Below are 24569 nucleotides of genomic sequence, written 5' to 3'. Positions count from 1 at the left end.
ATGTATGAAGACACAAATCGAGCTCACTCTTCGTCAGCGCTTCCTTTCAGTTGTCAACAGCGAGTGTGAAGGGGCAGTGAGCTGAGCTAGCCGACGCTACACAGCAGTAAATTGTGTAGAGGACAGCCGGTAAACAATTTGCTGAACAAATATCTGCAGTCTGTTGTGTCGCCCTCAGCTCTGTTTAGGTAGGTAGCTAAAGTTGGCTGGGTTTCTCTCTCTGTCATTGTTACGTTGTTGACTGTAACTATGCTAACCTTAGCTAGATGTTGTATGGGGTAAGTTATGTTGGAACTAGATGTATAACTGTAATCTAACCAGAATTTACTCTGTAAAGCAATTCTTGTTTATTACCAGCCGCTGTGAGCTGTGGATATGTCATTGGCGAGTTTAAAGAAATATTCTGCAATTGAAATGTTTAGAGTCCTGCTTGTTCGTGTTATTCGACTGTTAGCCTTTGTACTTAATGTTAACAGTGTTACAGGTAATTAAAGCCTGCAACCTTGATAGTATCAGATGAATATGGCAGACTGCCCTACACATCATTACATGGCATTGTGTTTCAAGTTACAGGACTGAATTTCTTAATTGTGACCTCTACACTCATTACAGTTGTCAGAGTGACAAAAATAATAAACGTCCGTGATAGATGTCACGTCACACTGAATACTTCACAGAAGTACTTACAGGATGTACTCTGATGGGTCCATTTGTTTTTCCTACGGCGAAGTACTGAACTCATGACTGTGTGGTGAAAGATGCGTATTTTAGTACATCTTTAACATTGAAGTCTTATTTCCAGGTACATGTACTTTCTGCTCACAGACACCAAGGACAGTTTTTACTCAATATTGTATTTAATCATGCTAATATCGCATAATTTCAAGACCCTCAGCTTGGTCATTTGCTTCACACCAGATATCTTCCTGTTTGTAATCGCTTGACTCCAATGCTTCTATAGCATACTCTGCTTCCAGCACTAAACATAATTTGTGTTTATTGTTTCTTTCTCTTTTTTCTTCTCCTTGTCAGGTATGACTAAGATTTGAAATCAGATGTGAACTGAGTGACACCCCTGTCATCACTCTCCACTACATCCATGTGTATAATTTTCTTCAAGTTTGACCCCCGGCCTGCATCTAAAAATGCCTACAGGTACAGTAGTTAACCTTTTACATAAGCACTTACTGTATCTGTGCTACATGCAGTCAGCCAATGCAATACGAAGAAAAGACTTGCTAGGATAAACTGTGTTGCAACGTCGATCACACTCCAGAAAGCTTATGAAATTCATTTTTTGCAGAAAATGTGCATTAGTCATCCTTACACTTACAGTGTAGGGTTTCAGCCACAGCTGAGTTAAACAAACATACTCAAAGACTCATAACAAGGTTTTGAACAAACACAAGAGCTGCCTCTAAACATATGACATAGGTTATGGCTAACCAGAAATCCTCAATACGTCAAAACTTGGCGTCGTAAAATTCTAACCAAAAATGTTACAGTCTTTAAACAAGTATATGAGCACTGAAGTCAGAGAGGACAGTCACCCACCAAACTGCATACTTGCAGTAGAGAGTTAGTATCTTGCTTAAAGGAAAGAGCAAGAGATATGACTTTTCAAATTGCGCCACTCAAGCAAGTGGGAAAACAATGTGTTTATGATACTCTAAAATCCAGTCATACCTAGTGTTTGGTCCATCCTTATAAACACATGTTGTATAGTTATCTTTCTTTAAAAGTACTCTAAATGTGCTACGTGGGCTGTATTTTTTGGGAAATAGTGTATAATATTTATTTACTTATTTATTTACTCCTACAGCTATGAAAAATATGTGCTGGGTTTGAATATTTTAAACAGCATGCACCTCTTAGACCCGAAAACAAGTGTTTGAACACGCAGCAAGACGTATTCTCTATTTTTTCTTGGAATAAAAATAAATGTGAATTCTTGACATCACTGCTGCACAGTTCTCCTGTTTTATCTTCCACCTAGTTTGCCACTTGGAAAGTTAGACACATCTTTTGCTCAGACCTAGCATTTTTTATTGCAGCACTGGTCCTTTGTGTACCCTCCACATGCCCTACCCAGCAGTAAATGCTAACTCCTTTCAGTGGGCAGCATAGACCTGTGCACTACGAGCAGTCAGTGTGAGTTACGGTGTGATGTGGAGCCCCACCTTATTACAGTCCCCCAGAGCACAACAGCAAGCTCTTTGCCTTGCTGTAGTCCACCTCTGTCCTTCCCTTTGGGAGCCTGACCCCGCCTAGGGAGATCACAGCAGAGATGTGTTATGATTACTGACTCAGACCTGAACCTGGGGAAAGGTGAAGCGTACTGAGTCCTAATGTGGTTACATTGGGGCTATTCATAGACTGCTAGTTGCAGTAGTAGCCTTCCTTGTGTGTGACAGTGATATCTAAATCAAAGTAAATGTGCAGCAGACTAAATTAGGTTGAAGGCAAGATTGAAGTTATATTAAGTGCAATTATTTAGCCCTCACAGCACAAAATGACAAGAACTTAACTGCGGGAGCTAAATGGGTTCATGTTCAGCACAAATGACTCTCTGATTACCCGCCTGCTGAGATTTCTCTGTTTTATCACTCAATTTCTAGCCTGTGCTGTTTTCTTTTTTTGTTCAACTTTTTCAGCTGCTTAGAACAAAGAGAGTGCCACAATCACCCAAGCCCCAATGTCAAATGACTTTGACCTGCATATATTTATAGTACTTCCTTTTGGCTAGTCAATGTCATCTAAATATCACCAGCACAGTTTCCAGAGGCTGCTGTATTTACTGCATCCAGAAAGATGGAAGAGATGTAAAAAGATTGCACTGGCAGTTTTACATCGGGCTTTTGTAATGACAGGGCGTAAAACTGTGTGTCCCCTCAGGAGCACAGTGTCACTCATGGCAATCTGTAATTAAATTAGATCTATGTAGGCATGTTGTAAGCAAGCTGACACTGTGGCCTCATACTGGCACGAGAGGACAACTCATGAAAGGATCGATCCTCTTGGGTGCACGGAGCTGTGATCTGTCAGAACATGGATACTGGAGCTCTTGGGGTGTCTTGTGGTCTCTGGCACTGGGATGTTGCCAGGGGATCCTTTGGGTTCTGTGGTTTGCTGGGTGACACATCTGTAGATCAGGCATGTTCTGTTGCATCCCTCAGATGCTGTTCAGATTGAGATGGCTGAGTCGATGCCTTGAACTCTTTATCATGTTCCTCAAACCATTCTCAGGGCACATTATCCTGCTGAAAAAGGCCTCTACTATCTGGGGATACTGTCACCATGAAGAGGTGTGCTTAAATAACATGCAAAACAGTCATATTTTACTTATTTTGTCAGATACTGGCATTGCAATATAGATTACGGTTTTTAAAATTATGGCCTGATTTTTTTTCTGCAGTTTGTACCTATTTCTTATGTATGGATGATATGGTTTGTAGAGCAAGGGATCTCTGTATCACCACAGTGCATGTGTGACATGTTTTACCTTTATCAAAAATTGTAGCTCCAGCAAATTGTATACTAATTTCTACTTTTTGCAATTTCAATAATGTTTTGATCAGTTTCTGCACCTTAATGCGGTCTTTAACAATGTTTAGGTGTGTGGTACGTGTTCACATAAAAGTCAGCACCCAAGGTCTCCCAGCAGAACATTGCATTGTAATGAGATAATCAATGTTATTCATTTCACCTGTCAGTGGTTTTAAAGTGGTGGCTGATTGGTATATATGTTGACAGCCTGCCAAAGAGTCTGTCGGTTCACTGCTTTGTTCCAGGCTGAAATATCTCGACAACCATTAAATAGGTTTTCATCAAATTTTATTGGGACATTAATTATCCCCAGAGGATAAATCTTGCTGACCTTGGTGCCTTTTTCTCCAAAAGCACTCTGAAGTTTTAAACTTGGCCTGATTTTTTTTTAATTTTTTTATAATTTGCACATATTTGCAACATGCCTTAATGATCAGTGGAAGGATTACGTTTGCAGATTTGTTACTGATATTCAGAGGATGAATCCTATGACTTTGGTGACTGGTGATTAAAGATCCCTCCTGTGAAAATCAACTTTTTGCCCTGGGTAGCTAGCATGTCAGTTAGTTTGGTGTTTTGTATGTAATGCTAGATTGACTGGCTCAAACTTGCAGTGTTTCACATGTAACAAACCTAAGTTAACACTTCTGTCAGTTAGCAGGGTGGGGCTTTCTGTATAACTTCAGAATCAGATTCCAGACCAAATATGTATGGCAGAATTTGAATATTAAAACTTGTCATTGTGCAGCGTATGATAGTGTTACTGTGCTTAAGCTGCTGTGAATGGGCAGGGGTGAGTATATAGAATGGCAGGGACTGTAGAGGTCCTGCACATTCTTGAGGAAGCAATGATGTAGAGTTACAGTGAACCAATTTTAATCCAGGAAGAAATCATTTTCATTCAAATTTGTATCTTGACTGAGATGAATTTTTAGGTGTTAAATAAAACGACCAGAGAGGGACTTCAAAGTTTAACTTTTTAATATAAATTATGTTAAAATCTATTAATACTTGTTCTAGATTAGAAGTACCTGAAACGGTTTGCTGTGGAGACATTAAATATCTCCAGAAAAGTTCAGAGTATCCATAGTTATATTCCAGAATAATTTGTCTCCGTGCAAATTGTTGGCAACAGTGCAAGATGAAATGTCAAGGGCTCACCACAATCATAAGAAGTGATCCTATGGGAATAAGAAATGTCCTTGAATATGTAAGTCCACAAGCGAGTGTGTTTGCTGAGTAGAGAAGCAGCAGAGTGGAATGCTGATGAGCTCTGATACCTCTCTGCTTCTTACAATCCCTCCTACATGATGCAGCTGGCTGATTGTTGCTCTGATCTGAGCTGCTCGCATGGGATTTTCCCCTCAGGATCCGATAGCAGATGCTGTCTCCTGTGTAGCATCATTAGTGCTAGCTTTGTTTTCAGGAACAGCAGTGGCTCACACAGTGCCATGGGAGCAGGCTGTCAGGAGGCCTTGATACTCCAAGGTCGGCCCCCGTTAGGCCAGTTTGGTTTATTTGTTTGCTCTTAACAGGATCCATACTCCCATCCTGAGAGATTAATGGGAGGACCATTACCCGGTTCAGAAGAAACACAGAAGCCATTGTAAAGGTCAAAAAATGTCATTGACCATTTTTTTCTCTTTCTCTAGCTTTTTTTGTTTGCCCATCGAGTGCATAAGTGCTGCTTTGCAGTGTTAATACCTACAATTCTACAGACTTTAACTCAAACCCTGTAAAGATACAATTAATTTTATTGGCAACGGTGCATAAACCATAAACCAGGGGTGTCAAACATGCGGCCTGCGGACCAAAAGCGGCCCTCCAGAGGGTCCAATCTGACCCTCAAAGTGTACAAATTCCAGAAAGACATTAACAGCAGATTGTAATTTTTGTAAAACTAAACATTTAAAATAATTTCTAGACCCTGACAAGTTGTTTGATCCTAAAGTAAAATACTAGATTGTTCATTGTGCTTTTGTCATTTTGTGTCTCATTTCTTAAAATATTTTGTCTTCTTTTTGTTATTTTTTTGTCTTTGTCTGACTTTTGTCTCATTTTCTGTCATTTTGTTTCTCGTTTTTGGTGTTCTATGTTTTCTTTTCGTCTTGCTTGTGAATTTTGTCTTTTTTTGTCATTTTGTGTTTTGCTTTATTCGTTGTTTTGCGTGCCGTTTTGTGCTTTTGTGTCTTGTTTTTGTCGTTTATCCATTTTTTTTGTTGCTTTGTAACTTGTCTAATTTTTTTGTCTCATTTTTTGTTTTATTTTGTGTCGTTTTTCCTCAGTTTGTTGATGTTTTGAGTCTCATTTTCACAATATTTTGTCTTGTTTTTGTTGTTTATTTGTCTTTTTTTTTAATCTGACTTTTGTCGTTTTGGTCCCACTTGAAATCAAACTGAGCTCAATGAGGCCCCTAAACTAAAATGAGTTTGATAGCCCTGCCATAAACAATGTGATGCTCTGCTGTAATGTTCATTTCTGTTTACAAAACTCGCATCCTGCAATAGAGAGGTTACCTTTTCCTCAGAGCAAGGGTGTAATTGTTTCATGTGTTTTGTAACTGCTGAATAGGACAGATGAGCTGGATGATGTTGTGTGCATGTGTGTTGTTTTGTGAATGTTGGATAATAGATGCTAAGTGAGGATATGTAGCCACTAAGTGATGTTTACTTGTTACACAATTGACAGCCATGGCCTGCTAGTAAAGTCATGCAGAAACTAATGGCTGGTGCTGCATTAGATACAGGTCACAACGCAGTCTGTCTCTGTTAATGGCCATGAACATAACGGCATCATTACTTTGTGACTTCATTTGAATAATAATAATGCAGGTCAGAGTGTGGTGCAGTGCTTAACTGACAAGCAGTCCGTCTCAGACTTAAGTGTCACATTCAAGGGGATTTATTGAAAATCAGAACACACTTTAGCTCAGGCTGTTTGCTCTTGTTTGCAACAGTAAATGTTTGTGTTGTTGCCTTGCTTTGGCAATAAAAACTAATTCAGACCGGGGTAAAACACTGGCAGAGGTTATTTACATGTGGCAGACTCAGCCAATGAGTTGTAGATGAGATGATTTACCTATGCAATGTTATTTCAAATTGCTTTAACCCCTTAATATTCAGGCTTTTAGCTTTAATAAGTAGCTCTTTGACAGCAGTGGCCTTTTCCAACGCATCAGTGAAGCTGTTTGATATTTAGGGAATGACATTCATTTCTGAGGTTCCATGTTTTTATGGTTGTCATTTTGTACAATGTAGATCATCTGCACATCTCTCCAAAATTCAGCCTGTTATGATTAGTACCTTTGAAAATATGATCAGGCACAACATTAAAGCCACCTGTCTAATATCGAGTCGGTTCTCCTCATCCCGCAAAATCACCTCTGAGGGTGTCCTTAGGGTCTTTGGCAGAAAAGGACATTAGCACTGGATTCTTTGGGTCCTGTGGTTGTGGAGTGTGGCCTCCATGGATCAGGCTTGTTCTGGCACATTCTGTTAATGAGGAGTTTGGAAGGTGGGCTAACACAGTGAGCTTTGTTTTTTAATGATGTGACGGTGTGCATTGTCCTGCTGGAGGAGGTCGCAGCTGTTAGGGAGTCCCATATGCAGTGTTAGGTGGGTGATTTGTATTAAAATAGCATCACTATGAATGCCAGGATACGCAGCATTGCACGAACATTGCGTTGTCATGAGGTGATCAGTGTTTTTCACTTCACTCCTCAGTGGTTTTATTGTGGTCTTTGATCAGTATAATGACTGATGCATCTGCAGTCAAATTAAGGTTTTTTAAATATTAATTTTAATCACATCGCACATCCAGCTTTTCAGTTGTTTCTTAAATGAATGAAAATAGTGGATAGAAACGGAAGTAAAAGGCATTTATCAGTCTATCCTCTCCATTATGAAAAATGCTTTTAGTAAGTCAAAGTATATGCAAAGCATGTAAGAGCAGAAAATGAAAAAGTAATTGGGCCAAGGTGCTGTATTGCACTGATACAGCAAGTGCATTAGAGTCTTTTAACTTAGATCAGAAGCTCTTTTTCATCTTCCTGCCTCTCTGTTAAGACTGGTTGTTTGCAGCTTCTATATTAGCTTGTCCTTTTTTTCCCCCTGTCACGTTCCTTTTGATCCTTTCTTCTTTGGTCATCATCAAAGCACCACTTCCTCCTTGCATCCTCGACCTTTTGTATCTTCTGCATCAGTTTATAAAGTAAGATGCTCAACTTGAAGGCTTCTGGGCTCAAATGAGGTATTTATTAAGCTTAAAAACCAGAAAATTGCTCAGTGACAAACGGTCTACCAGCTCATTTGTATAATAATCATCTGTCTAAATGGTGAGCAATATAAAGACTTGCTGTGCACGCTGTTGGAGATGTTGCACGCATAGTGGATGTGTAATTTTTCACTAGAGAAATATCTGACATTGGATGATTGATCACTCTGCATTTACAAATTACAGTCAAGTGCTTTTCTGACATCAAGGAGCACTGAGGCTTATATTCTTAGATTCATGTCAAAAGTGAGCGAACAAGACTCACTGAATGATCAAAAATAGCAAAATGATTTCTTCACACACTCTTTCCGTCTCCTTAGGCTAATTTTGGCTGCAAACAGAGATGAGTTATACAACAGACCATCCAAAGCTGCAGACTTCTGGGGGACCAACAGTGACATCCTCAGCGGTAAGTTGGCACATTTGAGACCATCAGCATTTCACTACTCTGCAATGACACGTAAACAGTAGAATAATTTAGTGAATAGCATCCTGCTTTGGAAGGTTATACATAGTGATTAAGAAAGTGAGTTTAAGATGCATTGTTCTCATGTATTTGACTATTTTTAAACCAGTTAAGTCCCATTAAGATTGGAAATGTGTGCGTTGTACAAGTGAATGTGTTCGACATTAAAAGACAACAATCTTAGTTTGATGGATATGTGAAATCACAGCAGATGTGGGCTTTTTAGCGGCGTTTGTCTACAGTGACATTTGAGGCTAAATAGCTCTCAATAATCAAGGAAAAACCTGTCTCCTTCACCTCTGAATCAAATTGTCCTCTAGTCCATCACTGAACTTCCCCACCCGCAGTAAACTATGTTTAATTGACTGATGTCCAATACACATTATGGCCAAGCACAGGAAATCAATCATCCTTTTTTTTCCTGGTAAAGGAGGAAACGCAGAGATAGCCTCGTTGTTTGTCGGCCTCCTCTCCCCTCCGTAATAGAGGGGTCAGGACTCCACTAGTGGGCCCTTAATTGATGGCTGTTTTTATGCGGTGTGACAGGAATAAATGGCTCTGCCTTATCTGTGGAGCTGGGGAGGAGAGGGGGCCTGGCGTGGGGGTGGAGTGCAGCAGCAGGGCCCTGAAGGAGACATAGCATGACGAGAAGGGAAGTAAGCTATAGCTCCCAGTGGGAACAGGCTAGCTTGCCTTCCAGCTCCCAGAGGAATAGGATGGTCCGGCTCTCTTGGTCACTGTCAGCGTAAGTGGTCCTGTCTTTATTGATTACCAGGAAGTGCAGCAGACTCACAGGGCCCTATATTTTCTGTGTCAGGTGAAGAAGAGGAGTGTGGAACGAAAACAGCAAGTTTACTGAGGGATTGAATTCATTCAATTACTGTCAGCACTGCAAATGAAGACAGACCAATTAGATGATGTGCTAAGGGATATATTCATTTTTATATACTGGCTTTAAATTGTGATTTTGAGCGACAGTGACATTTACGTCATCATTTATTTTAGTACAAAGGTATATCTTAATGGAGGGAAGTTAAAGTTCAGTGTGTTTTCTTCCAACCTTTTATGTTTGATTCTATTTTTGCTTCAATGGTGGCAAATTGAGATTGAACTTTTTGAGGACCATCTATGCTATTGTATAAAAATGCTGTTAGTGGAGAAAGAGAGGATTAAGCTCGGTGTTAATCCACAATATCCAAAAAAGAAATATGAAATTTGGTACTAATAAGTGAAAATGCAAAAAATAAATAAAATAAATTCTTGGGAGAGAAGCCTAGAAAATATAAATTCATTCTTAAGTGTGATTTCCTAAATGTTAAATTCAATGCTTTCCTTTAAACATATTTTGCAAGTTCTCATTTTTGCATATTAAGCTAATCTGTTGTGTTTTAACTAAAGATGCCAACAGTTCATTATAATAGGTCAAGTAGAAATCTACCAATTGAACACTGTCTTGATTTCCATAGAAAGTAATGTATCACACCTGATTCAAATGATCAGGCTCGTTATCAGGCTTCTGCTGAGCTTAATGATAAGCTGATCATTTGAATCAGGTGTGTTGGAAGAGGGAAACATCTAAAACATGCAGGATAGTGGCCCTCCAGGAACTGAGTTTGACACCCCTGCTCTACACTCCACCATCCTTACTCACTGCGGTTCAAGCACAGCTACGATGACTCTGCTTAAACACTGTAAAGCTGCTCTATGCTATCCAATGACAGAATGTAGTATTTAAGTAATTCAGCCATACAGATCTGGCTGTAATGTGATAATTAAGTATGATAACGATGCAGAAATCCCCACCCACAAGCTGACAGGATTGGTTCTTAAGTTATATAACCCTTGGAGTCTGAATCTGTGTTTTTGAGGCTGGCATCACTACACTGCAGTTTAAACGTGAAAATTCTCAGCCATGGAATTCATTGCTTATTTTACATATGGTAAAATAAGCAATAGTATATATATAAAAAAACACCACATTAACATGTTGGCAGATTCAAAACCTTGATTTTCACAGGATGGGGTCTTTCACAAAGACTGACTTTAGTTACATTTATGAGGTCTAAAGCACATTAGAACTCTCTTTAACAAACTTTACAGTATATTGCTTTTGCATTTACCAGGCCTGGACCTGGAATATGGAAAGGAAGGTGGGTCATGGCTGGGAATCAGCAGGAGGGGCAAGCTGGCAGCAATCACCAACTACATGGAAGGACGGCCTAACCCTGATGCACAAGGACGAGGTAAGCCAGGCATGAAAAAGACACATTACTCCAGTGTTTACCTATTTTAAACCTTTAAGATGCCGTTTCCTCAGTACGTACTGGGTATAACAATGTCCCTAATTTATTACTGTCTATTATTTATGTTGCTTTTTAACAATAAAGTGTATGGATTATGGGGTGGGTGGGTTCGGGGCTGGGTGGGGTGGATTTGGGTCATGGTTTCTTTCATCTTAGTTATTTGTCTGTTTGTAAAGCACTTTGTGCTACAACTGCTGTATGAAAAGTGCTATATAAATAAAGATGATTATTATTATTATAAAATGCCAAATGCAACATCATATATCTTCAATTCCCCACAATCTCCTATCAAATGATCATATTTCAGATTTATTAGATAATCTAACTGTTCCCAAAACAAAGCTAGCTTTTTTATTGTTTACATGTGCACGCTGTGTTTGTATGTGGTTATTATTACAACTTGTCTGGGTGCATTCAGTGTCAACAGTTTCTTTGTACTTTTGTTGATCTGCAGGATTTTTAGTGTCTAACTACCTTATGGATAAGGATATCGACAGCTACTCCTACCTGAAGAAGGTGTCGACAGAAGGCCATCTGTACAACGGCTTCAATCTCATCACAGCAGAGTTCAAGTGAGTAAAAGGTGTGATGATATGCATCTGGGTGGATGTCCTCTCCACTGATAAGACTCCAACTTATATATATGCTGTCAAAGGGTTTGCACAGAGATTTGATTGCAAAAATACACTTGTTTACCAGCTTTATTTTCAACATAATAAATTTCACAAGATTAAATCCACAGCCCCGAAAAAAAAACATATTATGGCCACCTAAGACTGCTGAATGTTCTTTTTACACTGCGGTTTTCTATGGTCTATACTCCAGAGACAGTGGCAGATTCCTGCTCACTTAAAGTTTTCTTTTTTAAGAAACCCACAGAGAATGTGATGTAGCTCTGTTCTTGTGAATTTTGGCCTTACCTTGGAATGAAACCACTAAAGCAGTGTCTTCATCTCTGGAGTGCTAAGCAGAGCTGAAAAGGAATCTCAGATGCTGAGCTGTGAACGAGCCAGCATTAAAATTCTAAAGGAACACCTGTTCATATTTCAGGGTGTTAGACAAAGAAGATCTAGACAGCATTAAAAATAATGAAGGGTATTTCTTTTTTTCCCTCATGTGCTTCTCCAGCCGGACTTGACAGAATTTAGTGACCTGGTAACAGGAGAAAAATCAAAGTGGGATCAGTGCTTGCTGAGATATCTGTCAGGGTGGAGGCCCCTGTAGACAATTGGCATGGAAACAGGTCTTAGTTTCTGCCAGGGAGCGATTGGAGGTTCAGCTGCAACACACACACATCTACCAATACATATCCCTGGTGGCAAAGAAAGGAAAAAAAAAAAAGTGTTTCCACAGCGGAGTTTGATGTCGTGATCCGTGTATCATGGTAACGTGGCCTCAAGCAGGATCTCTCCCTCAAAGGGATTTCCTTAAGCTTGCACATTCTTACTTTCACATTATTCAGCATCACATTTCGGTTATCGAGTTATATATAGCGGGTTTGTGCTTAATAATTACATTTAATATATAATATAATTTTCACAAAATACAGCCTAAGCATTTCTGTCTACCTCCAGCCTGATGGAGAGGATACTGATAAGATGACTTTGCAAACTGAAGTGCCAGCAATCAACTGTCATCTGGCAGATTTTATCAGCTGTAGCTAGTTAATTTATTAAGCTGAGCCTTTAGTTTACAGCTGACTTGTTGTATAATGAGAACCCAGTAGGGTCTTTAAAGTGGATTTGATGGCTGTACACATCATATAGTACCAAAGGAATAAAGTTGAAGCTGCTCTAATCCAAACTTAGAAAGTCTTAGGAGAAACAGTTCTTTTACTGCAGCATGGTACATTTTTTCCTCATATTAAGAAATGTAAAATCAAACTGTTATTTCACTCCAACATAGTCTTGTTTGGTTCTTGGGTATACACCCAACAACCATTGTACCCTTACTTGAACAAGCAAGACAGAGGTTATGCTTTACTCTTCGCATATTTCATTTTTAATGTTACAAGAGAAAAGCCTTTTACTCAGTGACCAACCAGTGTTTGGTGATCATGAGGCTGTCTCAGATAGCTGTGAAAGGCTGCAGTGAAAACTGCTGTCTCCTAACATTATTCTACACACTGACATAGCATCAGGACCCTAATCCTAGAAAATAGTTTACTGTGAAATTACCTTTGGCTTTGAACGTACCCCTTTGTTACTTTAGTACTGTTGGCAGTAATCTTACATTTTTACTGTTATGTGTTGGATTTTTAAGAGGCTAAAATTAGCAGTACTCTTTAAATGCCTGGTACACACGTGGACAAAATTGTTGGTACCCCTCAGTTAAAGAAGGAAAAACCCACAATTCTCACTGAAATCACTTGAAACTCACAAAAGCAACAATAAATAAAAATGTATTGAAAATTAAATAATCAAAAACACTCTTGAATTGTTGATTAACATAATTATTTAAAAAAACAAACTAATGAAACAGGCCTGGACAAAAATGATGGTACCTCTATAAAAGATTGATAACTATTTGACCAGAGTGACATGATTAACTCAGGTGTGTCATTTAATTGACATCACAGGTGTTTCCAAACTCATAATCAGTCAGTCTGCCTATTTAAAGGGAGACAAGTAGTCACCCTGCTGTTTGGTGAAAAGGTGTGTACCACACTGAACATGGACAACAGAAAGCGAAGGAGAGAATTGTCCCAGGACATCCGAAAAAAAATTATAGACAAACATCTTAAAGGTAAAGGCTATAAGACCATCTCTAAACAGCTTGAAGTTCCTGTGACAACAGTGGCTCATATTATTCAGAAGTTCAAGACCCACGGGACAGTAGCCAACCTCCCTGGACGTGGCCGCAAGAGGAAAATTGATGACAAATTGAAGAGACGGATCGTTGGAATTGTATCCAAAGAGCCCAGAGCAACCTCCAAAGAAATTAAAGGTGAACTCCAAGGCCAAGGTACATCAGTGTCAGATGGCACCATTCGTCGTTGTTTGAGCCAAAGTGGACTTCATGGGAGACGACCAAGGAGGACACCACTGCTGAAAAAAACTCATAAAAAAGCGAGACTGGAATTTGCAAAAATGCATGTTGACAAGCCACAAAGCTTCTGGGAGAATGTCCTTTGGACAGATGAGACCAAACTGGAGCTTTTTGGTAAGGCACATCAACTCTATGTTCATAGACTCAAAAACCAAGCATACGAAGAAAAGAACACTGTCCCTACGGTGAAACATGGAGGAGGCTCAGTAATGTTTTGGGGCTGCTTTGCTGCATCTGGCACAGGGTGTCTTGAAAGTGTGCAAGGTACGATGAAATCTGAAGACTATCAAGGCATTCTGGAGAGAAATGTGCTGCCTAGTGTCAGAAAGCTTGGTCTCAGTCGCAGGTCATGGGTCTTCCAACAGGACAACGATCCAAAACACACAGCCAAAAACACCCAAGAATGGCTGAGAGAAAAGCGTTGGACTATTCTAAAGTGGCCTTCTGTGAGCCCAGATCTGAATCCCATTGAACATATGTGGAAGGAGCTGAAACATGCCATTTGGAGAAGACACCCATCAAACCTGAGACAACTGGAGCTGTTTGCTCATGAGGAGTGGGCCAAAAATACCTGTTGACAGCTGCAGAACGCTCATTGACAAATACAGAAATCGTTTAATTGCAGTGATTGCCTCAAAAGGTTGTGCAACAAAATATTAAGTTATGGGTACCATCATTTTTGTCCAGCCCTATTTCATTAGTTTGTTTTTTTAAATAATTATGTTAATCAACAATTCAAAAGTGATGGCTGATTTTGATTATTTAATTTTCAATAAATTTTTATTTATTGTTACTTTTGTGAGTTTCAAGTGATTTCAGTGAGAATTGTGGGTTTTTCCTTCTTTAACTGAGGGGTACCAACAATTTTGTCCACGTGTGTATAAGCTGATACTAGTCCCCTGACCACAAAACTTTATCATGTGGTGAGTGAAGCAGACTCTAGTGAACTGAGTGGAATCATATTGCATTCCAAAGAACACATGCAAGTTTTTAAAGTCCCTCTCAGGCTGTGATTTATCTCCCAAAAACTCATCTCTGTCTATTAGAGTTACATAGTTAGACATTCTTTCCATGAGAATAATTCCCCTCTTGTCTTCAAATCGCTTAGATGTAACTCTATACTGTTACTTCTTTTAGAATGTGCAGATTTGTGAAGTCCATACCTCCCTCACCCAGCCACTGCTAGCTGCACTTTGAGCATACCAGCTCACCTACCAAACTGTTCAACCACTGTAAAACTACTCTGTGCTTTTGACAAGGTGCAAATGCTCGGTCATTGTGTTGACTTTTTTTTTGACTCATTATGTGGCATCCAGCAAGTAAAATGTACCATGTGGGCACAATAAGATTTCTCTGGACAGGGTCTTTAAAGGTATATCTGCATAAAATATCAACCAGTTGCAGCTTTAATCCTGGAGTTTTAGAGCGATTTCCAGCTTTGACAACCCTTCGATTTCTCTTTTCCCATATGACTGAACACAAAACAGCAGCTTGATGGCTTAACAGTTGTTTCTTCGTAGGCTGAAGCCATCAGGATATGCAAATGTCCTTGTTAAGACCAGGAGCTGTTGTTGCGCCTGTGCTGGGTGGCTTTCCTTGCTAATGAAAGAATGAGGTCCCACCTCAAACTAATAAGACTCCAGCAAATAACAGACACAGCATGCTTATGCTGTGATATTGCCTTATGGTTTCCATTTTGACTGGGCTGTCATTTGGGGCTGAAACCAGTCAACGGAGCTTTACAGCGTAAAAATATGGCATATGTTTTCCCCTCAGATACCCGTCTGATGGGAGACACGTTCACTGCAGATAGAGATGACACGCAGCGACAGAAAGCAAGCCTTGATCTTTTTAATAAACACCATCATTACCAGCCTATTTGTTTTCCACTGTAGTGTGTCCAGCAGCCCTGAGGAAATAAAGCGTCTGGTTTCTTTCCGAATCAATAACTACATCTGGTGGATAGAGAGTAGCTCTGTATTACAATTAGAGGATTTCTTATTCATCTGTAACCAGAGACATGATTTATGATGTGTGGGCAGTGGGGGACAGGATGTGTCCGCCATTCTTAAGCGTTTGCTGTCTTTACTCAGTTCTTGTCAGTTTATGAAACCTCTCTGTGAGATGCTTTTCAGAGAAAGATTGTAAATTTAGTATTAAAAAGTGTTTAATTTGTCCAGAATTTATGCAGTGCTCCTATTTAATTACAGCACTTCACAAGCACCTCGCTGATTAATAATCTGTAACCATGTTGGGTTGAGCTGTGCATGATTAGGTCAGTGGCAGCCATGCAGTTTCCAGAACATTCTACTGAGCCTTGCTGTTGTGGAGCTAAAACCATATATATTTAAATTTTGATGTTAGATAGTCGCTGCTTGATGCTCTCCAGGCTCCACATCCAACATTTCATCTGCCTTTTCTATAGCTTTGGTTTTTGATCCCACTTTAAGTCACTGTTGCTTTAAAGTCAATGCCCAGAGATTATCCATTTTAATGAATATCTCTTCTGATGTTTGCCTGCAAAGAAATGCCTCCCTTAATGCACATTCATTCAAACAGAGTGTGGCAGTTTTATAAAAAGAACAACTTTAGATAGTGGTTCAGTCTTATTGCCTCAAACCATGTGTTGTAATTCTTGGCAGAAATTTGTTCGAACTGAAAAAGAAACACAGCAGTGAAGCAGATACACACATTCCAGACTATTGGGGTTGGATGAACTCTTGATATTTTAAGGAGGCTGTAGTATGAGCATTTGTTATTTTTCCAAGTACTTTGAACATTACCTGTGGAGAAATTACATTCTCTTGGAGTTTGTCTTGTCTAGAATTAGCAGTGGATCCCAGTAAGTAGCACTTCATTGTTCAGTGAGTGAGCCCAGATGTCTTAAAATTGCAACAAACATGTAAAACTTTTCAACAAAAGTTGATTTTGGCTTTGTGGTTGTTAGAATAGAGACATAGTTTTTATCAGGCAGAAGTGAATCCCACTCCATTTTTTGTACATAGTGTATACCCTAGCTTGAAAGCTTGTCACACAGTTAAGTCCATATTTTTCGAATGTAGACCTTCTTCAGTTATTGACTCAACTACTAAAAACTAATCTCTGTCCATCAAAATTACATACTTAAAAGTTTATTTCCACAAAGATAACCCTTTCCTTTCTTAAAACTGCTCAAACACACCTGTCATTTCCTGTAGAATGTGCAGATCTATAAGGTTCCTGCTTGTAGCTACACCCCTTGTTCTGCTCCTTGCTGCAGTCTGGCTCATCTACAACTCTGTTAAAACATTTCAAAACTACTTATCGCTACTACACAATAGAAGGCTGTCCTACTGGAGTAATTCAATGTTAGAACTAGAAAATGAGTAAGAACAGACGTGAAGAATAATGATACAGAAAGTTTCAGCCTGAATAAGATTTGTTCCTTATATTTGCTGTGTATGAAATCCTGGAAGTGTGAATCTTTAGTTTCCAGGTGGAAATGTTCAGCCGCGTACATATTTTGCTCATCATATGTCTTCCAGCACATTAAAGCCAACATACGTACTTATTCACAAGGTAAAAACTTTGTTTGCCACATTCAGCAGTCTAATTTCCCTTGTTAACATGCTAACCCTTGCTAATGAGCGTTTAACCAACAGTATAACTGAGGCTAATGAGACTGTCATTAGTTTAGCAAATATTTAGTCATAAACCAGTGCACTGAGAAAAGTGAAATTCTGACCTCATGCTGATATGAAATGTCACTGCTTCAGCAAAGTAATTACAATATATCCTGGGAGTATTATAATATCTGAACTAAATGTCATGGCAATCTATCCAGTAGTTGTGGAGCTTTTTTACTTAGCGCCACAACTGTCAACCTTATGGTTTTACTTGTGGAAATGTCATCAAACCACAGAAGTTATTAGAATTCGTTTTTTTTTTTTAATTGTACCAAATTTCAAGATCAGTCTGAACCAAAGTGGTGGACTGACTGACAGGCCAACATTGCCATCCAAAGGGCCACGTCGGTAGTGTGGCTAAAAGATTAAAAATGAATAAATCTAGCTTTTTTTCTCTCAATTACATTCCTTTTATGCCTCCATGTGTGGGTGCGCTTGCACAGATGTGGGTGATAAAATATGAAAGTACATGTTGTCGTTACTCAGGAGCCCAACCGACATGCCCCTCTACATTCTGCACTGATAATGTTGAAAGCTCATCCAACCATCTCCAGGCAACTACACCACAGCTGGCGATGGGGAAACTGCTCCACAGCCTCAGCATAGAGGACTCTTCATTAGAATGTCTCCCAGCCAGCATACTGATTACCTCGCTGACTGAGATCTGAAAAAGCCCGTTTTTGACTCTTCCCTCTTTATTCTCTTTCTGCCCAGTGGTCCCGACCCCCTGCTGTTCCCTCATCTCAGCCCAAATCAGCCCACAGCACACCTGATTGGACTACCAATATTCTAGCCAGTTGTTCAAATAGCAGAAATAGAGCTATCGCTACAAATCCTCCACCTGCTACCACCACAGTCAGTTTGATGCATATCACGGGCAAAGTGTGTACACAGACTCCAGGTCTTTCAGGTATTGTTGGGTTCAAGTCACAATACCAAGATCAGAGTAGTATTTCCGACACTGTGTTTGCCCACTGCAGAACTGATGACAAATAAAAGCTTTGCAGATTCTTTCATTTCCCCTCAGCTTACAGTGCCATCTGGTTCACATTGACTGGCTACTGTGTACATGCACTGCTTTGTTCATAGTAACCATAGGAACACAGAAAAAGCAGTTATGTGTTTAAGATGTTTAACTGGGTTTGGCTACCAGGAACAATATTAAGGGCTTGGATTTGTTGTTGTCAGAGAGATCGTGTAATGTCAGCCGACAGCTCTGAGGATTTTCTCACAGCTTCTTGGACATGTATTTTCCTGCCTTTAGAAAACGTTTTGGCCCAAAGTGTGAGGTTTGCTCATGTCAGTGTGTGTCATCATTTTATTCCCTCAGTGGTTTGCAGTAGTTGTGAGGTTAAAAAGAAGTCAGAATATCCCGAAGTAAAGTATGGTATGATGAATTATGACGCAAGTGATGGATCGGACGATTTTAATTAGTCCGTCCACCAACTATTTTACATGTTAAAATGAAAGTGAAAGAACATTGTGGTACCATTTCTTACAACATTTATTTATGCATTTGGTTTGACTTAATAGCTTATGGCTGCTCAGTGTATTAAACTAGGGTGTTGAATAGCCAAGCGAAGCATACCATTCTCAGTTAGCATTAAGTGGTACACAGGCATTTCTAGTACACGATGTATTGTAATACATACACAGGTCATTTGACTCCTTGCAATACAGCTGCCAACTTTTAGGTTCAATTCTAGAAGAAGACTGCCTGGATTGGTTTTCTATCGACAAACAAGCTCAGATCACTGCTCTTTAGAAACTCTAGCAAACAGAGCAACCGCTCGGAATGCACAACACGACAAACTTTCAGACAAATGGGCTACGGCAGTAAAAGACTATGTCAGATGCTACTGTTGTCAGCCATGAGCTGATGCTGATTATTAGTAATCAAGGTGACCAGTTACTGATATTTAGAACTTATGTATATGTCAGGGTAGAGACTGCGATTTGGTAGAGTTGGAGTTTCTACCAGTAGAGATTGGGATTGGAGTCTCTACCAGTAGAATTGGAGTTTCTACCAGTAGAGATTGCGATTGGAGTCTCTACCAGTAGAGTTTGCGATTGTAATCTTTACCAGTAGAAACTCCAATCCTACCAGTTGAGATGGAACTTAAAAATCTGACCCCTGCCCTGACCCCTGACCCTAACCTTAACTGACCCTGACCTTTAAATCTGACCCCTGCCCTGACCCCTGACCCTAACCTTAACTGACCCTGACCTTTAAATCTGACCCCTGCCCTGACCCCTGACCCTAACCTTAAAAGTCTAACCTTAGCCCTGACAAATCTCTACTGGTAGGATTGCAGTCTCTACTGGTAGAGACTCCAATCGCAATCTCTACTGGTAGAAACTCCAGTTCTACTGGTAGAGGTTGCGATCGCAATCTCTACTGGTAGAAACTCCAACTCTACCAAATCGCAGTCTCTACCCTGACATATATATATGTTTGCAAATTAAATGAAAGTTATGGTGTACAAGTGTAGAATAACAAACGCCACAAAAGACACAATACTCAAGTTTTAAATATACTTTATAGAAACTTTTCAACATTTATTGTTCGGTGTTGGATGGCTGTTACAGTGTGGTAACTACAGATAAACAGAGGTGACAGATTCAAAATAGTGCATTTTGCTTTTGATCTTTTTGTGTGTTTGGAATCAGTTTAGAAGTACATGTAATGATAGCTGCTGGGCTGAATGTTGGTCCCATCCAGCTTTGTGTCAACAGTTCAGGCTGCTGCAGGTTTTGTAACAGCGTGGAGAATGTTTTCTTGGCACACGCTGGGCCCCTTGATACCAGCCAATCATGGTTTGAATGCCAAAGCCTGCCTGAGTATTGTTGCTGACCATGTAGATGCCTTTATTAGCACAGATTACCATATTCTAATTACTACTTCTAGCAGAGCACTGCACCATGTCCCAAAGTTGTCTACGAAGACAAGTTTCAAGACAGTGATTTCAGTGGCCCAGTCACCAGATCTAATAGATCACCCTTAATGTAAAACAGGAGATTCTCACCATGACGAATCTGCAGAGTTGATGAAATCAGACTAACGTTGAGCAAAGTCACAAAGGAGGATTTACAACAGCTTGTGGAATTCAGTCGTGGTTATTTAAGAGCAAACAAAGGCTCTGCTCAGTACTGTGGTGTTTCTCATAAAGTTCTCAGTGAGTATACAAGCAGTAGATCTTAACAGCTGCAAGTAGCAGACATTTTCATGACTGATTACTTTCTCTATTGTTTTTCACACATGCATTTATTCTGTAAAATGCCAAAAAATAACAAAGGCCCATCATAATTACCCCAGGGCAGTTTGATGTCGTCACATGGCTTGTTTTGTCCAACCACCAGTCCAAAACCCCAAGATATTCCATTTTCAATTAAATAAATCAGCCGGAGCCAACAAATGTTTGTTACTTTTGCTTGAAAGTGAACCAAACAGTTAATTTGATTATCTAAATAGTTGGCAGTTAATTTTCTTTTGATCGACTAATTGGGTAATAGACTCCTTTTTTTTCAGCTTTAAACATGACATGAAATCTTTGTTAATGGGTTCTGTGTCAAATGATTTCTGCTTGTGGTGATATATGGTTTCAACCAGAGGCAGACCTCCTTTTCCCAATCTGTATTTTGGCTTTTAAAACTATCCAATAAATTTAGTTGCACTGCTACAAGCCCAGCAGCATATTCTGCCCCTGCCTCTTGACTGGGAAACTTTCCAAGTTAGATGTTGAAGCAGTGTTGCACCACATTTCAGATTGACTGATGCCACTGGTATGGCTGTCATAAAGTTGACATCAAAAAATTCATTCCCCTACTGGTTCAAAGGATTTGGTCATAATTTATTATTCACTCTCCTGTACCAAAGCCATGACAGATGCCCTTGATGTCGGAGAGATTTTTTAGACTGAATAAATTCCCTCTAACTGAGGGCTTTGCGAGGAGATCTAACACCATAACTAAATGGTTTTTGTAGTAGTCAAAGGTGTTTGTAGCACTAATTTGTATATTGAAGCCTTAATTTTACCCCGTTGTTCCATTAGGAAAACATTTAAATTCTGCAGTTACGGTATGATGTTTAGTATTTTCCCATTTGACTTTCTTTCACAAATGAAACAGGTTTCTTAATTCCTTTTATCCAATACTGCAAAGAAAATCAAACATTAAAGAATACTGTATGGGGCACTGTGGATATTCTCTTTCACCCTCACCACTCATCTTCCATGTTTCCCTAAGGAGGCTACCTTTGAACATCATCTTGGCTGTATTTCCTTACATTCCAGTAGCACAGAAGTATTATGGCTCCTGACAGAGCATGCAGAATTCAACATAAACAAGTTTAATCATCACTCAATACAGTGCCTAATTTTCCATCTTATTGTGTCCCATCTAGAGCCAAACAAGACATTGTGTGTTACTATGGAAACAGAGGCAGCCCTGAACCCATCCATCTAAATCCAGGTCTGTGTTTTTTTAATATGGTTGCTGTAGAAACCATTCATTTCATTTACCTCTCCTCTCGCCCTTTGGCCCGTTAATGTTAGCCTGACATTTCCGTGTTGATGTTGCTCTCTGATTGTCTTGCCTAAAAGGACACCAACAGATTTCATGCGTGTGTATATTTGTCTGTATTTGTATTTGCCCCTCAGCAGGAATCTATGGCCTCAGTAATTCTCTGCTGGATACTCCGTGGAGGAAACTTCTGCAAGGCAAGCATCACTTCTCCAGCGTTGTCAGTGACCAGTCCCTGTCCAGAGATGGACTGGTGCAAGAGCTGCTCAACGTCCTTAACAATGAGGAACTGTGAGTGATGAGCAACACTTCAACATTCCTCAGCTGTAGATTCAAACATCATCCTAGTAATATCCATCTAAATTATGTTTTTGTAATTTCAAGTCATTCGTTTTATTCCCATTTAGGGACTTTATGTTATAGAACAGGCACTGAATATTTACATGTAGTGCCCCTCTAACATGCAGTAATAATTTTTTGGACAAGCATAGTCACCTCCTACAGTTCTCTCATCACCTTTAGGGTGTCAGGCTACCTGCATAAACTTGCTTAGACTGTTTATTTAATGGGGAAACTGTGCTGTACAGACTGCACAACCTTTATACTTTGGTTAAAGTTCATTATATTTGCTCCTAATTAACTGGTATAGTTATTTGGTTTAAGGTTTTTATGTTGTGTCTGTTGTGTTTTTGCAGTGTCCAGCTAAGTTTAGCTTTAGCTTCATGAGACACACTTGTATCAATCACTCAAACTTTCAAAGTTTATTTGTATAGCCCTTTACAACAGCCGAAAGGGTGACCAACAATCACACTCGCATTCTGATATGTTGTTTATTAAATTAATCACGTAGCAACGACTGCATGACCTGGTTTTTTTTTTCTGATATCATCTGTACTGTTATGATACAAGTTGAGAGAATGGTTTCAAACAGCCCTCATCTTTTATAGAGATGTGTATTAATGTGTATCTGTGAATAATCTTGATCTCTTAGGAATGGGATTGGTGTAATGAGTGACTTATTCTAAATCTGTTGCATGAGCAATGAGACAGAGAATGTTGTACTGGAAAGTGAAAAACCTCCTAAAGAGGTCTGTTGTTGGTTTGATTAACAGGAACACACCGGATCCTATTCAGGAGACCCAGGGTGATGGCTACACCACGCACATACTCCAGGCTCTGTCAGCCGTATGTGTTCGCTCCCCTCATTATGGCACAAGGTCAGTGTCTTCCACCCACACCAAATCCCTCTGCTCTCTCTCCACCTGTGGTAACTGACAGGACTGTATTGGACTGCAGGATTTCAGAGAACAGAAAACTGCTGGTACACGACAGTCCCCAGTGTAATCAGTCCTTCACAGTAAGAAAATGAAAGGGGATTGTGTGTGCAGTGTGACGGTACAGTGGATTAGTTGATACAGAGACTGTTATGCAGCCAAAAGGTCATGGGGTCAGCCACTTCCAAAACCATCAATACATCATTTAGCCAGGCACTGCTTGCTCATTCTTGATAAGGGCCAAAATACTTTGAATGTATTTTTAAAAAGTTTATAGTTGTTTTTTGTGCTACTCCTGCCATGCTGATTTTAGGATTCCATATTAATTTTATAACTTTTGTGTCCCTGCCCATTCAGAACCAATACAATAATCCTGATAGATGCAGAAGGGAACGTTACCTTCACAGAGCGCACCATGCTCAACTGTGACACAAGCAAATGGAGCACCAATTCTTTCCAGTTCAAACTTCAGGAGTGAAGACATAATGGAGGAAACCTACTCTGTGCCTTTCTGCATCACACTCAACCCTTCTTCCTCCAGCTGCTCTTCACCAGAGCAGCAGCTATCTGAACATGAAGACTCCTCTGCACTTTTTCATCAGCTAGTCACTTGGCTGCCTCATCAGCATCAGTAAAATGTATTTCTTATTCTTGATTTGAGTTAAAATACATCTTTTGAAAAGCTGAGCTAATTTAAAATATTGCCAAAGGCCATTTATATCTTTGTAGAAGAAAATAGTTTACCTACACGTGGCGAAACAGTAGGGTTGGATGACTTCAAAATGTCAAAACTATTGCTTTGCTTTACTATAATTGCTGGTAACTACACAAATATTGTAATGCAATCTAATTTATTCTTGTTGGAGTCAGATTTTTTCATTGAAATCAGTGATATTGAGTGAATATACACTTATGCACAATTTACACTCTGCAGGGTGAAATAGCATCCTTTTGAGAATTCATAAAGTCATCAATTTTTTTTCTAGGAAAAATATAATCTGATTTAAAATCACAGTAATCGCCATATACGAAGGTTGCTTATTACTTTTTAAGTTTCTGAACACTATAACGGTGGTACTGGTTTTTAAGTAGTTATATCCCAACCCTGCTCAACATTTGTCTCAATGTTGGATGCAACAAATATTGGAGTCTTGAATAAAAATAGTTTGAGGCACTGGATTGCTGACTCCTTCCATGATAGAATAATGCATTTTTACAGCTACTTGACAATAAAAATAATTAACCAAACCCTCACATTTGAATTGTGATATTTTGATAACCTTTTTACAGTAGCCATATGTTCAGTCATTCGTCCGGTATTTTTATTTATTTATTTATTTTTTTGGCATTTTACTCCATATCCTAAAATAGTTAGCTCCCTTTGTGCTGGATTTATTTTAGTTCTGCTTCATGTTGACCATTTACCCACATATGTTACTCCTACAAGAGCTGAGACTGTAGTTCAACAGGCCAA

General features: G+C 39.4%; 1 protein-coding gene across 2 annotated transcripts; it reads left to right on the top strand.

Moving 5' to 3' along the window:
* Positions 1-24343, top strand: tango2 (transport and golgi organization 2 homolog (Drosophila)). 2 transcript variants are annotated; one of them, XM_022190216.2, is made up of 9 exons: positions 1-188; positions 1033-1155; positions 8139-8227; positions 10408-10527; positions 11042-11159; positions 21703-21770; positions 21959-22112; positions 22934-23038; positions 23453-24343. In XM_022190216.2, the coding sequence occupies exons 2-9, from the start codon at positions 1100-1102 to the stop codon at positions 23571-23573; spliced, it is 831 nt and encodes a 276-aa protein (XP_022045908.1). In that variant the 5' UTR covers positions 1-188; positions 1033-1099; the 3' UTR covers positions 23574-24343. The 2 variants fall into 2 exon arrangements, with proteins under 2 accessions (XP_022045908.1, XP_022045909.1); XM_022190217.2 differs by having other exon boundaries at positions 5-188; positions 21962-22112.
* Positions 24344-24569: the final 226 nt, after the last annotated feature.

This window comes from Acanthochromis polyacanthus, chromosome 7 (genome assembly GCF_021347895.1).
Source record: "Acanthochromis polyacanthus isolate Apoly-LR-REF ecotype Palm Island chromosome 7, KAUST_Apoly_ChrSc, whole genome shotgun sequence".
In the NCBI taxonomy this organism is placed as follows: Eukaryota; Metazoa; Chordata; class Actinopteri; family Pomacentridae; genus Acanthochromis; species Acanthochromis polyacanthus.
Note: the sequence above shows the minus strand (reverse complement) of the source record. Positions and strands in the feature narration are given on the sequence as shown.

Coding starts and splice junctions, on each gene's coding strand:
- tango2 (XM_022190216.2), top strand. CDS start 1,100: ATGTGTATAATTTTCTTCAAGTTTGACCCCCGGCCTGCATCTAAAAAT. Junction 1,156..8,138: donor GCATCTAAAAATGCCTACAG/GTACAGTAGTTA, acceptor CCGTCTCCTTAG/GCTAATTTTGGCTGCAAACA. Junction 23,039..23,452: donor TCCCCTCATTATGGCACAAG/GTCAGTGTCTTC, acceptor CTGCCCATTCAG/AACCAATACAATAATCCTGA.